Source organism: Manihot esculenta, chromosome 3, assembly GCF_001659605.2.
Source record: "Manihot esculenta cultivar AM560-2 chromosome 3, M.esculenta_v8, whole genome shotgun sequence".
Classification (NCBI taxonomy): domain Eukaryota; kingdom Viridiplantae; phylum Streptophyta; class Magnoliopsida; order Malpighiales; family Euphorbiaceae; genus Manihot; species Manihot esculenta.
This window is the reverse complement of record NC_035163.2, coordinates 30,377,925-30,393,106: the sequence shown is the minus strand read 5'-3', so window position 1 is coordinate 30,393,106 and position 15,182 is coordinate 30,377,925. Positions and strand designations below refer to the sequence as shown.

Below are 15,182 nucleotides of genomic sequence, written 5' to 3'. Positions count from 1 at the left end.
GTTTTGTTCTTGGGTCAAGGGATTTGATACCCTTTCTTCTCAAAACGCGTCTACTGTAGTCTCTTGGGACTTGCCCTTATAAGGCGTCCCCCCTCCTTACCTCTTTCCAATGTGGGATACTTTCAATCCACCTCATAGGGCTTCTACCCCCCCAAAAGGCCTGAGCGTCCTCGCTCAGCACACCGTACTCATGAGGCCCAGGCTCTGATACCAATTGTAACATCCTCTGGGCCCACAACAGTAGATATTGTCCGCTTCGGGTTCGAGGGCCTTGGCCCAGCCTTCCCCTCACGGTTTTGTTCTTGGGTCAAGGGATTTGATACCCTTTCTTCCCAAAACGCGTCTACTGTGGTCTCTTGGGGCTTGCCCTTATAAGGCGTCCCCCCTCCTTACCTCTTTCCGATGTGGGATACTTTCAATCCACCTCATAGGGCTTCTACCCCCCCCAAAAGGCCTGAGCGTCCTCGCTCAGCACACCGTACTCATGAGGCCCATGCTCTGATACCAATTGTAACATTCTCTGGGCCCACAACAGTAGATATTGTCCGCTTCGGGTTCGAGGGCCTTGGCCCAGCCTTCCCCTCACGGTTTTGTTCTTGGGTCAAGGGATTTGATACCCTTTCTTCCCAAAACGCGTCTACTGTGGTCTCTTGGGGCTTGCCCTTATAAGGCGTCCCCCCTCCTTACCTCTTTCCGATGTGGGATACTTTCAATCCACCTCATAGGGCTTCTACCCCCCATAAGGCCTGAGCGTCCTCGCTCAGCACACCGTACTCATGAGGCCCAGGCTTTGATACCAATTGTAACATCCTCTGGGCCCACAACAGTAGATATTGTCCGCTTCGGGTTCGAGGGCCTTGGCCCAGCCTTCCCCTCACGGTTTTGTTCTTGGGTCAAGGGATTTGATACCCTTTCTTCCCAAAACGCGTCTACTGTGGTCTCTTGGGGCTTGCCCTTATAAGGCGTCCCCCCTCCTTACCTCTTTCCGATGTGGGATACTTTCAATCCACCTCATAGGGCTTCTACCCCCCCATAAGGCCTGAGCGTCCTCGCTCAGCACACCGTACTCATGAGGCCCAGGCTCTGATACCAATTGTAACATTCTCTGGGCCCACAACAGTAGATATTGTCCGCTTCGGGTTCGAGGGCCTTGGTCCAGCCTTCCCCTCACGGTTTTGTTCTTGGGTCAAGGGATTTGATACCCTTTCTTCCCAAAACGCGTCTACTGTGGTCTCTTGGGGCTTACCCTTATAAGGCGTCCCCCCTCCTTACCTTTTTCCGATGTGGGATACTTTCAATCCACCTCATAGGGCTTCTACCCCCCCATAAGGCCTGAGCGTCCTCGCTCAGCACACCGTACTCATGAGGCCCAGGCTCTGATACCAATTGTAACATCCTCTGGGCCCACAACAGTAGATATTGTCCGCTTCGGGTTCGAGGGCCTTGGCCCAGCCTTCCCCTCACGGTTTTGTTCTTGGGTCAAGGGCTTTGATACCAATTGTAACATCCTCTGGGCCCACAACAGTAGATATTGTCCGCTTCGGGTTCGAGGGCCTTGGCCCAGCCTTCCCCTCACGGTTTTGTTCTTGGGTCAAGGGATTTGATACCCTTTCTTCCCAAAACGCGTCTACTGTGGTCTCTTGGGGCTTGCCCTTATAAGGCGTCCCCCCTCCTTACCTCTTTCCGATGTGGGATACTTTCAATCCACCTCATAGGGCTTTTACCCCCCCATAAGGCCTGAGCGTCCTCGCTCAGGACACCGTACTCATGAGGCCCAGGCTCTGATACCAATTGTAACATCCTCTGGGCCCACAACAGTAGATATTGTCTGCTTCGGGTTCGAGGGCCTTGGCCCAGCCTTCCCCTCACGGTTTTGTTCTTGGGTCAAGGGATTTGATACCATTTCTTCCCAAAACGCGTCTACTGTGGTCTCTTGGGGCTTGCCCTTATAAGGCGTCCCCCCTCCTTACCTCTTTCCGATGTGGGATACTTTCAATCCACCTCATAGGGCTTTATTGTAACATCCTCTGGGCCCACAACAGTAGATATTGTCCGCTTCGGGTTCGAGGGCCTTGGCCCAGCCTTCCCCTCACGGTTTTGTTCTTGGGTCAAGGGATTTGATACCCTTTCTTCCCAAAACGGGTCTACTGTGGTCTCTTGGGGCTTGCCCTTATAAGGCGTCCCCCCTCCTTACCTCTTTCCGATGTGGGATACTTTCAATCCACCTCATAGGGCTTCTACCCCCCCATAAGACCTGAGCGTCCTCGCTCAGTACACCGTACTCATGAGGCCCAGGCTCTAATACCAATTGTAACATCCTCTGGGCCCACAACAGTAGATATTGTCCGCTTCGGGTTCGAGGGCCTTGGCCCAGCCTTCCCCTCACGGTTTTGTTCTTGGGTCAAGGGATTTGATACCCTTTCTTCCCAAAACGGGTCTACTGTGGTCTCTTGGGGCTTGCCCTTATAAGGCGTCCCCCCTCCTTACTTCTTTCCGATGTGGGATACTTTCAATCCACCTCATAGGGCTTCTACCCCCCCATAAGACCTGAGCGTCCTCGCTCAGTACACCGTACTCATGAGGCCCAGGCTCTAATACCAATTGTAACATCCTCTGGGCCCACAACAGTAGATATTGTCCGCTTCGGGTTCGAGGGCCTTGGCCCAGCCTTCCCCTCACGGTTTTGTTCTTGGGTCAAGGGATTTGATACCCTTTCTTCCCAAAACGCGTCTACTGTGGTCTCTTGGGGCTTGCCCTTATAAGGCGTCCCCCCTCCTTACCTCTTTCCGATGTGGGATACTTTCAATCCACCTCATAGGGCTTTATTGTAACATCCTCTGGGCCCACAACAGTAGATATTGTCCGCTTCGGGTTCGAGGGCCTTGGCCCAGCCTTCCCCTCACGGTTTTGTTCTTGGGTCAAGGGATTTGATACCCTTTCTTCCCAAAACGGGTCTACTGTGGTCTCTTGGGGCTTGCCCTTATAAGGCGTCCCCCCTCCTTACCTCTTTCCGATGTGGGATACTTTCAATCCACCTCATGAGTGAGGGGAAGGCTGGGCCAAGGCCCTCGAACCCGAAGCGGACAATATCTACTGTTGTGGGCCCAGAGGATGTTACAATTGGTATCAGAGCCTGAGCCTCATGAGTACGGTGTGCTGAGCGAGGACGCTCAGGCCTTATGGGGGGTAGAAGCCCTATGAGGTGGATTGAAAGTATCCCACATCGGAAAGAGGTAAGGAGGGGGGACGCCTTATAAGGGCAAGCCCCAAGAGACCACAGTAGACGCGTTTTGGGAAGAAAGGGTATCAAATCCCTTGACCCAAGAACAAAACCGTGAGGGGAAGGCTGGGTCAAGGCCCTCGAACCCGAAGCGGACAATATCTACTGTTGTGGGCCCAAAGGATGTTAAAAAAAACTAGATTAATTTCCATTTAATGAAAAATTTATTTTATATTCCATTTAATGACATTCTCTTTCCTTAATATCAAACAATAAAAAAAATACTCTATGTCTCATCATTTTTGTTTATTTTATTTTTTCATACATATTAAAAAATATAAATTTTTTAATTAATTTTTTAATTTTATTCATTTTAAATATATTAAATTTTATTAAATATTAAAAGATATTTGAATTTTTTTAAAAGATAAAATAAAATTAAATAAAATTATAATAATTAATTTATATTAATTTATGGTAAAAAAATAAACAATAATTTTAGAATAAAAAACAATAGAATTTTCATTACAGTGGTTTTGTGGATTATTTCTCAGGACATGAACATTAGATAGCAAACGGGTTTGATATTATATTTGAGAATTTAATTCTTTATTTCCAATTTTTTAATCATTTTATGGATCTATATATTATATAAGGAAAAGCTTTTTGCCTTACATTCAGCCCATAGATATGGCTTCGGCATCTTACTATCACTCTTGCACTAAGCTAGTTGTAAGGGAAATTCCATTAGATAGTTTAGTGTATACACCAAACAATCCAAATATGCCATTATATAAAAATGATGATAGATTTTACTTATAAAAATATATTAATATTTTACTATAGAAAATAAGACAGAAATTATATTAGGTCAAAAGGTAATTTTCATTTATTAATTGATCTTAGTGACCTTCCTTCAAGGTTCCTGAGTCCTGTGGGTGTGCTAGTAACTTTCAAGCTAACCCATGTATTGTCTCTAAAACTATGAGATCTTGGACATGTTCATAAGTAGAGGGGAGCTAGTGGGCCGCTGTGCATGTCATTTGGTGTGAGGTTTGTGTAGATATCAATAACTTTTTATAGCCAAGGGTAAATTTTGTCCAGCAGTCTTAATGAAATTTGGTAAAAAAATGTCAGTTTTCTTGCCATGGAAGAATTTGAATGTTCAAACGACAACAATTGAAAGCCGACCGACAAGAGGAATATGGATTGAACAATGTAAGCCGAGATTGGTGGAATCCTTATCACATGTTGGAGAAAATGTAGTCACGAGGTTCAAGTTTCCACCACATAGATTTTTTTCTTCTTTCTTTTTTTTTTTTAATATTCACCACACTATAATCAGATATATATATATATGAATAAGGATTTATCAGATTTAACTACTAAAAACCATCAAATCCATGAATTCTGCTTAACATTTTCTATTGCAAGATGATGGAACCTGTCATGAATTCTTCTACCCATGGTTTTAAATGATAAAAAATCTACAAAATCTCTTCTTGCCGCCTCATTCAAATTCAATATAATCTCCTTAAGCTACAAATTTTTCTCAAGTTTGTGAATAATACATGATGAGGTCAAAAAGAAAAAAGTAGGGGCAGGGCTTTTATTTTGTTGAATATATTGCATACATATTTGATTGAGAAGAGACAAGTAAAGTGCTTGAGAAGATTTATTGTCCTGTGCCATGAAAAGAAAATCCCTAAACGTGAAAGACCTAAACTCTAGGAGATCAACATCATGATTAATTTTAAACCCCCAAAAAAAAAAAAATCAGATACAGATCAACTTTAAAAGAAAAATACTTTGTCTTTTTATTATTTGTTTATATGTGCTTCCTCCTGGAGGAGACATATGCCTAAATCTGATCATGGCTGATGCTGCCTGTAAACATTTTACGATTTATTGTTGGAGGCAAGCCAAAGCAAAGACTTTTTTTCGTTCAAAGAATATTTTACGTAATTAATCAGTGATTAACATTATTATAGTTAGCATAATTTTAATATAATTTTAGGTGATAATTAATAATATAATTATAGGTATAATTGATCCTTGTATTTTATTATATAGAAAGTAAAAAAATAAAAAATATATTTTTTTATAATTTTAAATTATATCAAAATCTCCTTGTTCGATGTTAAATCTCTTATAAATATATCACGCAATAAAATTTTGGGTGTGAAAGTGTGTGCAAATTTAACACTTATTTTTTTGTTATAAAAATGTTATTTTAAATATCGGTAAGGAACTCATTGAGAAAAAGTTATTATATTATTTTAGTGATAATTAAAATTTATTAAATTTATTTTTTTTTGACAAAAGTTAGAACTTCATGACCTTGAATTACCCCTATGATTGTGTGAGGATTTTTTTAAAAAAATATATTTTGATTCCACATGGAATATTCTTAAGCAAATAACTATGCATCCACATCAACTTTTCTTTGAATCTTTGTTGTTTTTAAAATTGATATTGGAGGTCCCACCATTTTTTTCCAAAAAATTAATCTTTTTTCATTATTAAATAAATTTTAGGTTTATTTAAAAAAATATTTTATATATAAAAAATAAAAATATTTTTTAAGAAAATAACATATTTTCATTGTTAGATTATAATTTTAAAATAAAAATATTAATAAATTTACAATTAAAATTTATTAGCAGTTTTAATTAATAAGATTCTTAAAATTTAAAAATAAAAAAAAATATTTTCCTTAATAATAGTTAAAATTTTCTTTTAATCAGAAAAGTATTATCTTTTGATAATTTTTTTTAAGTTTTCCAAATATTTAAAAATATAGAAATTCAATTTTATCAATTAGTTTTAAATTAAGAGAGAAAATTAATATAATATATTTCAATTTAATACATATTATATCAGCAAAAAATCACTTTAAAACATGTTATTGACAATTCCCTTATGTTAATTAAATTACAAATTAAAAATGATATGCTTGGGCTAAATTTAGGTATCATCTATGAACTTTATCCATAAGAAATCATTATTTGAATTGTTAGTGAGAAAATAGTATTTAAAAAATATTAAATATAAATTAATGCACCCAAAAAAATAGTAGAAAGGAAAAAGGAAAGGGAGAAAATTGTAAAGAAAGCTAAACCTTTCGAGTCCTTAGCTTCCAAGAAATCTATAGGAAAACAAGGAAAGGAACATAACAATTTTAAAAAAATATATTATATTTTTTAATATAATATATTAATTAAAATATATAAAATTATACAGATTTAATATTATTCAAATAATAATAATTGAATTTAAAATAAAATAAGATAATTTATAATAAATTTTAATTGAATTTAAAATAAATTCAATTATATATCTAGTACTAAATTAGTTTAGATTTGAAAAAATTTTATATTCGTTAAAGATTTTATAATGATTAAAAATTATATTTTTAAACTGTTATAAATATTTAAATTTAATATTAAATCTGACTGTTATGATTTTATTATCTCAATATTTTTATAACTGTTTATAACGGTCATTTTTTCTACCGTAAATAGCTTTCATTCTTACATTTTTTCTACTTCATTTTCTCTTTTTTATTTTTTCTGCTGGGTTATAGCTGAGAGATAAATTCTTATTATTCTAATCTTAAAAATTAAATTTCAAAAAAATCTGTTTAATTCAGATAAATTACAAAATAAACCCTTAAGGACAATATTTAACGGTTCAGATTTTATTATTTTATCATATTTCTCCAATATATATCCAATAGATTTATATTCGTCCATTTCATGATCTGGTTACGGATAATATGAAACTTGATGCGTTGGCGGTGGATATTAGATTTGCATACATAGAGTGTGGATATACTTGCACCAAAAGGAACCATTAATGGAGAAATTTTAATCCCTTAAAATAATAATCACCTTTTGTTCATGCATGTTTCCACTTATTTCCCATTGCCATCACTCATCAGCTATCTTAACCTTTCTTTTTTCCTTTGCTGTTAGAAGAGGGAATGTCTGTGTGTTCATTCTTTATCTTCCAATTTACAATTTCATATCTTTTTCATCCACCAACTTAATGGATAGACTGATTTTTCCTTTTTCTCTTTTATTTCATTAACTTAATTAAATATATTCTAATTTATTCACGTGCCTCAAATTGGACATTACGAAGGATACAGGTGTGGTCGACATCATAAAGATTGGCCCCCATCTTCCTATGTAAGTGGCATCATATTTCATACACTATGAAATTATTAATTAATATATACATTTAATTCAGTTTAAATTTTTTAATATTTTAAAAATTAAAAAATTAATTAATAAAGTTTATCATAATATAAAAACTAAATAATAAATTTTTTTATTAAATTAACACATTACGAGGAAACAAAATAGAAGATATGATAATCTGTGGAAGCAGGTGGGGGTGGGAGCCTGGAGCCTGGAGAGAGCAATAGCTCGCCCAGATAGCTACTGGACATCATCAACATGTGGCTTTTGGCAGTGATTCCTATAAAAGAGAAAGAAAAAAGCAACCCTCAACTTGCACTCTCACTTTTTAAATTTGGTGTGTGAAATCTGAATTGGTATTGGTTTTCAGGTTGGGAGGTGATGTGGAGCTGCAATGGTAGACGTTCATGTCGAGATTTTGTCAGAATCACACAGACTCGTACCGTACAGATTTGTAATTGTGTACCGGTCGTACGCTATTCAATTTAATTTGTCTAGAAAAGGATAAGACTTTGAGAGAGAAAGATTTGTATGATTTAGATGTAAACTCGCGTCAATCCAATGTCCACAAATATACTATACTTCATTCGGCGGTTGCCATGAATAAACTTTATATATATTTATAGTTATTAATTAATAAATAATATTATAACACTAAAAAAAATAAAATTAAAAAAAACTATGTCAAGATATTTCCTTAAATATTTTTCTCTCGAGATATTTATAAAAGGAAAAACATAATTGAAGAGTGACTCTTGTTGATAATTGAATTATTTTTGTGATTATGAGATGTGAATTATAATTGAAGTCTAATTTAATAAATAAAAAAAATATCAGATATTCAAATGAGAGTAAACTTTTCACAATTCAACTATTAAACTCTTTTCTGATAAATTTATGAGAAGGATTCACTAAAATGTGACAGTAATGCAACATTTTGGAAAGCATTTGTGTTTAATAAAATTTAAAGTCAATTATTTGAAACTTAAAAATTAACAGTAATTTAATTCAATTATTTTTTTCAATTACCATATTTAATTCAATACTTTTAACTTAAGACAAATTTTAAAAATAGAAATCACGTTTAGAAAGTGAAAAATTATATAAAAATTAAATTTATTTATTTTCTTGCATATGCAACCAAGATTTACTATTTTTCTACGGAAACTTGTTTTCTTTATGCCGGTGCGGGGAAAGCATAGGAAGAGAAGAAAAGTTAAAAAAATTTTCGCTAATGCATATTTTCATATAACGATGGTATCTACCCAGCTACCAAGCACAAGCATTAGTTTCTGCTCAACAATGGGAATTAACAAGAGGAAAGGGGATGAATAAAATTAAAAAGAAGAAAAAAAGAGTAATTCATTAGAAATTGCAAGCGATAGGAAGGGAAGGTGGAGGGGAAGGACAATCTAAAAATTGTAAGATTTTATTAATAACAATAATAATAATAATAGAGAGATCCAAAATAAAACTTTAGGATGTAGCCACCAGAAAAGGCTCCCAATTTAACAATGCTTTGTTCTCTAGTTCGCCTTCTTTGCACCTTCTTGGTCTTTGAAAATTTTCAATTCCCAATTCAGCCCCAACATTCAAATGATTTCCTTCCACGTCTTTTTCAACGTACCCACCGTTTTCTTCACCTTCTTTGCTGGACGCAACACTTCCTTTCACTACTTCTTCTTCAAAGTCACTCTCCTCGTCGTCGTCCTCCTCCTCATCTTCTTCTTCTTCTTCTTGATTCACGTCAGTTTCAATCTCTTCTTTCTCATTCTTGGTTTCACTGCTTGCTTCGTTTTCTTCTGCGGAGCCTATCTCTGTAGAGTCAAAATTTGAAGTAGAATATTTGACAAAGGATAGTCGAAGGCGGCCGTCGCTTCTTTCAGCTTGGAAATAAGTGTGTGTTGATGGAGCCTTGATGGCTTTGATTATCAGCCTTCCATCTTCGCGGTGGGGTCTAACTCGAAGGGATTCTGATCCACTCATCGTTGTCAAGGGAGGTGGAAAACTACGAGAATTCGCTTTCCTATCTCCCAAAAGTTGACGAGGTTTCTGTTGCTCTCTTGTTGGCAAATTTCCTGCTTCTGATTCCGTTAAACACAACGAGATAGTATCACTACCAGTTTCGCTACCTAAGTTCTCAGTACATAATTCCAGGCTCTTCTCACTAAGCTTCGAGGAGTTACGCTTCATTAGAGGATGTACATATATGTTTTCTTTCTCCGTTGCTTCTTTGGGACCCTGAAAGGAGTTGGATAGAGCCTGGAGGAAGCTCCACCCACCGATATCAGGATTTGGGACTGAAGATATATGCTTATCTTCATCCTGGCGTCTGTCAAAGGAACTAGGTTTTAAGGCCAATTCAAGGGATTGAGGGAAGTGGGGCTTTGGTGAAGACAATCTGAGCCGCAGTGTCCTTTGCTCTACGAGCTGAGACTCAAGACAGGACTGCAAACCTTGGCAAACTATAGTTGCCATCTTAACAAGTAAAATGATACCTAACTATGACAAATGAAAGGCAAAAAGCAACGAAAGGCCCCGCCACAAGAGTGTAGAGAGGCAGAGGAAAAACAGAGGACGTCAAGCTTTGAGTTTACAATGAAGGGAATTTAGATTCCTGGAGAGAAATAGGAGGAGACAGATAGGAGAAGAGACTGAATATGAATGATAAGTGAGGGCTTGGGTGAGAATTTGTAGTATCCAACAATCACCAGGTGGTATAGCTTGAAGAGAGATGGGGAGCGAGGGGTGGGGGGGGCTTTCTTTTTATAACACAACTTGAAATATTCATTTCTTAATCAGCCACAAACTGAGAAGGAGAATAAATAAATAAAATATGTGGAGAATTATAATATTCTTGTTTTTGACTTAAATTTTAAAAATATAAAATTCATAAAAAATTAAAAGAAAAAAAAAACCATCCCACTATGCTTCTCACATGGGCATGGCATGAATGTAGTTAAAGAGAGAGACAGATAGGGAGTAATAATGCTCCAAAAATTACCAGCTTTGCTATTCCATTTTCTTTGCTTCCAAAAGAAAACCAACAAAAGCCCAGAAACACAAAGGATTCTCTCATATATATTTGTTGATTCTTTGATAGTGATAGGTTTTCATTTTTCTTCCCTCAATTTTTCTCTAAACAGGAAACACACACCATCTATTGTTTTAATGTATGATTCATGTCTCTTCATAGTCAAACCCCTGTTTTTCAAGGAAATAATTTCAACAATTTCAACATACTCCACACCCTTTATCCTATTAATCCACACCATTCATGCTCACTCATTATGCATGAACCATGAGTAATTATTCAATTAATATAAATAACTGTACGATAATTTTATATAGATAAAATTTTTTAAATTTAAAATATTAGCCTTCCATCGAACCGGGACTACTGATCAAATGGGCAGATCAGTTATTTGAGTTTGGGTTAACGTCATCGTTTTATTCTTGGTCTGGAAAATTTTGTGCAAGCATCACTAAAATTGTACAGACATGTTAAAAGCCATCTGAGAAAGAAAGAAGCGATCCTCCTCCACCGCCCTTTTGTTTGTCCACTAGAAAGATTATATCCATCACTTACCCGTTACTATTAAAAAAAATATATGAAAAATATTTAAACTAGTCTGTTTAAAAGTAATATTTGAGCACTGAACCAGAGGAAGCATAAACCATGTGGATAGGCCACAAGTGGGGTGTCCTAAAATGTTAAACTAGCTCCTTTGCTGGAAAAGTTGCGGCTGTATTTTATTGAGAGGATGAAGGGAGCTCGTGGGTGAGAGTTGCCAAGTTTAGAAATTAAGGATTCGTTGCACCAGTTAGAGTAAAAGAGTGCAACTGGGTCACCATTCACCATCACTGGCTACCACCATGCATGCATCATTGCAACATGTAACCTCCACTGTGTTGCATGCTTTTCCACCTCGTCATTCTGCGATTACACATGAATGGCCATTGGTCAAAAAAGAAGGTTGGCAAACTTTTTTTTTTTTTTTTTCTCTGGCAATTCTTTGAATTGGGTCAGTCTAGGGTAATTCAAAAAATATTTTTTGGTGAATATTATAATAAATATTTTTATTCATTCTTTTATTAATTAGAGTTTATTAAAGCACTGCCATAATAAAATTGTGTAAATCTTAAAATGTAATAATAAGTAGTGATTTAGAATACAAAAGCATGAAAGATGATAAGACTAGTAAGTAGAATAAATAAAATTCAAATAATTATATTTTAAATTCATAATAATGGAATCCAAATAAACATTTTCCAATAATATGGAGTATTAATTAAGTATTAATTTCTTTTTTTTTCTGATAAATTCTCACTTTTATAGATAATGACTGATGCTGACTGTCGTGCGGCTAATTAAATATCTAAAACTTGCCCAATTAAACCGACCAGTAGTGGGAATAGAATGGATATATATAAACCAAAGCACAACAAAACTACAGCATATGTTTATATAAAAAGATCATTAGTGTAATATGTCATATTCCATCATGTTTAATTATTTCATTTCTTTTCTTTTTCTTGTGGGCATATCAAAAGTTGGTCTGAGTGCTTCACATTCTCATTTAATTGATTTACTCAATTACCACCCAATCACCTGTCGTATTTTCAAATTTTAATTTAAAAAAAAATAACAAAATCTTAATTTCACAATAATTTAAGAGGAATAATATAGCAATTATCAGAGTTTTAAATTAATTTTTAAGATAAATTTATCTAAATTTAATATAATATTTGAGTTTTCTATTTAATATTAAACTTCTTATAAGTATTTTATGTTTTAATTTTGATACAAATTTAACAGTGAGTTAAATAATAATTTTTTCTCAATTATTAATATGTTTGGGATTTGAAACTTAGAAAAGTAATTTGATTTATTAAAGAAATCAATGAGTTAGAGATTAGTTTAAAGAGATGTAAATATCTACGGAGAATAATAAAATTGGATGTTATGTTTGAAAAAATTAAGATTTTATGAGATACAAAATAGTGATTTTTGTAAGGTGAGACCGAGAGCATGTTAGAATTCTATAGGAGTATATATATATTTTTGGTCATATTAAATACCTCTATAATACGTTTCATCAGATTGATAAAAATATCTTTTACTGATTTTTCAGACAGTTTACTAATGGTAAGTAATTAACTAATAAATGTTGAGCTGAACAATTTATATATTATCTGTCGCACATGTTATTTCAGTTCTATTTATAGCATACACATTTATGATCTTAAAAGTATATAAAAGAGAAGACTGGATTTATAAGAAATCAATATTTGACCTAAATTCATTTAAATCGTGTTCGATCTACTCGATTTGAATTCTAAAACAATCATTTGACTTAAAATTAAAGGACCGAAACACATCCAAATCGTGCCTATGTGTTATATGTAATCAATTATTAAAAAAATGGGATCAGTCACACAGCGACCTAATTAGTTAAAGAACATATCATCCCTTTTAGCTTTTGATGACCTGAACTCCACATCTCTTGTCAGTGGGAAAGTTCTTGAAAAGCCGATATCCAAGGATCGGAACAGCTAATTAGCAGAGATCCAAAAATATCAATGGAGATAAACAAATACTGCAAATTAACCTGCAACCCTACAAAGCCAGCTAAAAAGAAAACTTGGTAAAAATGGCAGCCTTTGGTAGCTCTAAACGACCATGTTTTTGAAACCTTTCCTAGTACAAAAGCTTCTGTTTGTTAATAAATTTCTGTATAATATACGTGTCAATTAATTTATTTTAGGTTGTTTAAGCCTAAGCCCACTTAATTAGAAATGGGGGAGAGAAAAGAAGTGAATTTTGCATCAGAATCCATCAACTTTTGTTTGATTATGTATATTAATTTATAGTAAGTGATGGAATCTTTAACTAAGAATGCGTCATGTCAAAAGAGAAACTTTGTGTTACCCCTTTATACATATTTTATACAGACTTTACTAAGAAAGACAAGAGAATCCAGTTCATGGCTTACACAAGCATGTCCACATACCACTTTGCCTACCTTTTGACCAATTTAAATTTTTAGTGCCACCTTTTCTTTAATATATTATTCTAATTTATTCTCTCTCAACTTACAAACTACAACAATAAAAAGGAAAAGCCTACGTAATCCATGCAAAGTTGTCATGTAACTAATGGCCATTTTATTGCTTATTAAAATTAATTAACATGGATCGACCTTTTTAAGAGGCAATATTAATTTACAGACAGTGAGTAGTTAGAGGTATACCCTTCTTTTTGACATAATTTATTTTAAAAGAAAAATTCTTTTGTATAAGATTATATATAATTTATTATTTTTTTAACATGAAAATTTTATAAATTAAGAATAAATGATGTTTTTAATTTCAAATAAAAAAATTAATAAAAAAAATAAATTAGATAAATTGAATTTTTATAAAACTTTCTTTATCATCCGATGTTTAAAATGTACTTACTCGATTAATTTAAATTTGCATTGAATAGATCAATTAAAAATTTAAAATATTCTCTTAAATTTTAAAACTACTTTATACTTCTAATTTATTAACTGCTCTCTGGCCGCAGCTATTCAAGAAAAGGTCAAGTTTAAAGAAACGAATCAAGCTCAAAATTCTCGAAGCCCCCCGATAGATTGGTCTAATACTTTCAGTCTTATCCAAGCACGCGAAGCAGGTTGGATCACTCATAAGCCCAAGTCGAGTAGAGAGAAATTTAGCCCGGCGAAGTGACATGAAGAAAGTTAGCAGATCTAGTTATTTTGCAGCCCTGCTTACATATGTGTTAAGGAGAATTAAATGGCCGCCCGGCATAAAGAAAGAGTCTGACATTTCCGTACGTACGGACCTGTATGACAGAAACAGGTAGTACTGTAACAGAGAGACTGTTAAGCATTACTGACAGACAAATTGAAAGGGATAAAAGGAGAGGAATTCCCTCCTCTTCATCTAAGCTCACATAACTACTGTAAATTCATTATTCTGGATGTCAGAACATTATCAACAATTTGGATGAATGGAGTTTATGATGTTTATCCATTTTTAATATATTGTTCCATTATTTACTTTAAGCTAATGAAGTATTTTATTTATAAAAAAAAGAAAAAGTAAGGGGATAATGGGAGTCTCAATTTGGCAAGCATGTGATTAGTAATTCTGCTGGTTGATTAGTATGATGATTAATCAGTAAAGTAAATGAGGAGACTTGTCATATTCATGCTCTAGAAAGTTTCTGCATTTAGGTACCCTGCAAGTGTTAATTTTTTTAATATATATTTTATTTTTTTTTAGATGTTTAATTAATTAAAAGTGACACATTTGAATGTCACTATGAAAGAATAACAGTACTATACATATTATATTGTTGATAAAGGTGAATAGACAAATGGAATAATCTTTCATGGATTAAGGCAAATTGCATGACGATTTAAGAAAACTTGCTGGTTAAGTCTCAAGCAAAAAATGAAAGACATAACCTTGGCCAATAGATAGAATATTTAGAATGAATGTGGCTCAGAAAAAAACTTGGAACATAAACATTATTTTTCAATTTCTTGTCTATGTGACAAGGAAGTATGATAAATAATTAGAAATTATTTATTAGATTGTTGAATTCAAAATAAACTTTCAATCAAAAGCAGTGTTCAACTGTTGGAAGTGTTGATTACGCTTGAATCTTGAAGGGTTGCTATTCTAGCTAGTGGCGTTAATCATGGTAAATTCAGCAATAGTACAAATTAGGTTAATAATTTCTT

The 15,182-nt window shown here is 34.4% G+C and overlaps 1 protein-coding gene across 1 annotated transcript; it reads right to left on the bottom strand.

The window, feature by feature from the left end:
• Positions 1–8,831: 8,831 nt before the first annotated feature.
• LOC110612249 (protein FANTASTIC FOUR 3) lies at positions 8,832–10,193 on the bottom strand. The gene has a single exon (XM_021752979.2). It carries the CDS (start codon positions 9,901–9,903, stop codon positions 8,902–8,904), a length of 1,002 nt encoding a protein of 333 aa, XP_021608671.1. The 5' UTR covers positions 9,904–10,193; the 3' UTR covers positions 8,832–8,901.
• Positions 10,194–15,182: the final 4,989 nt, after the last annotated feature.

Coding starts and splice junctions, on each gene's coding strand:
- LOC110612249 (XM_021752979.2), bottom strand. CDS start 9,903: ATGGCAACTATAGTTTGCCAAGGTTTGCAGTCCTGTCTTGAGTCTCAG.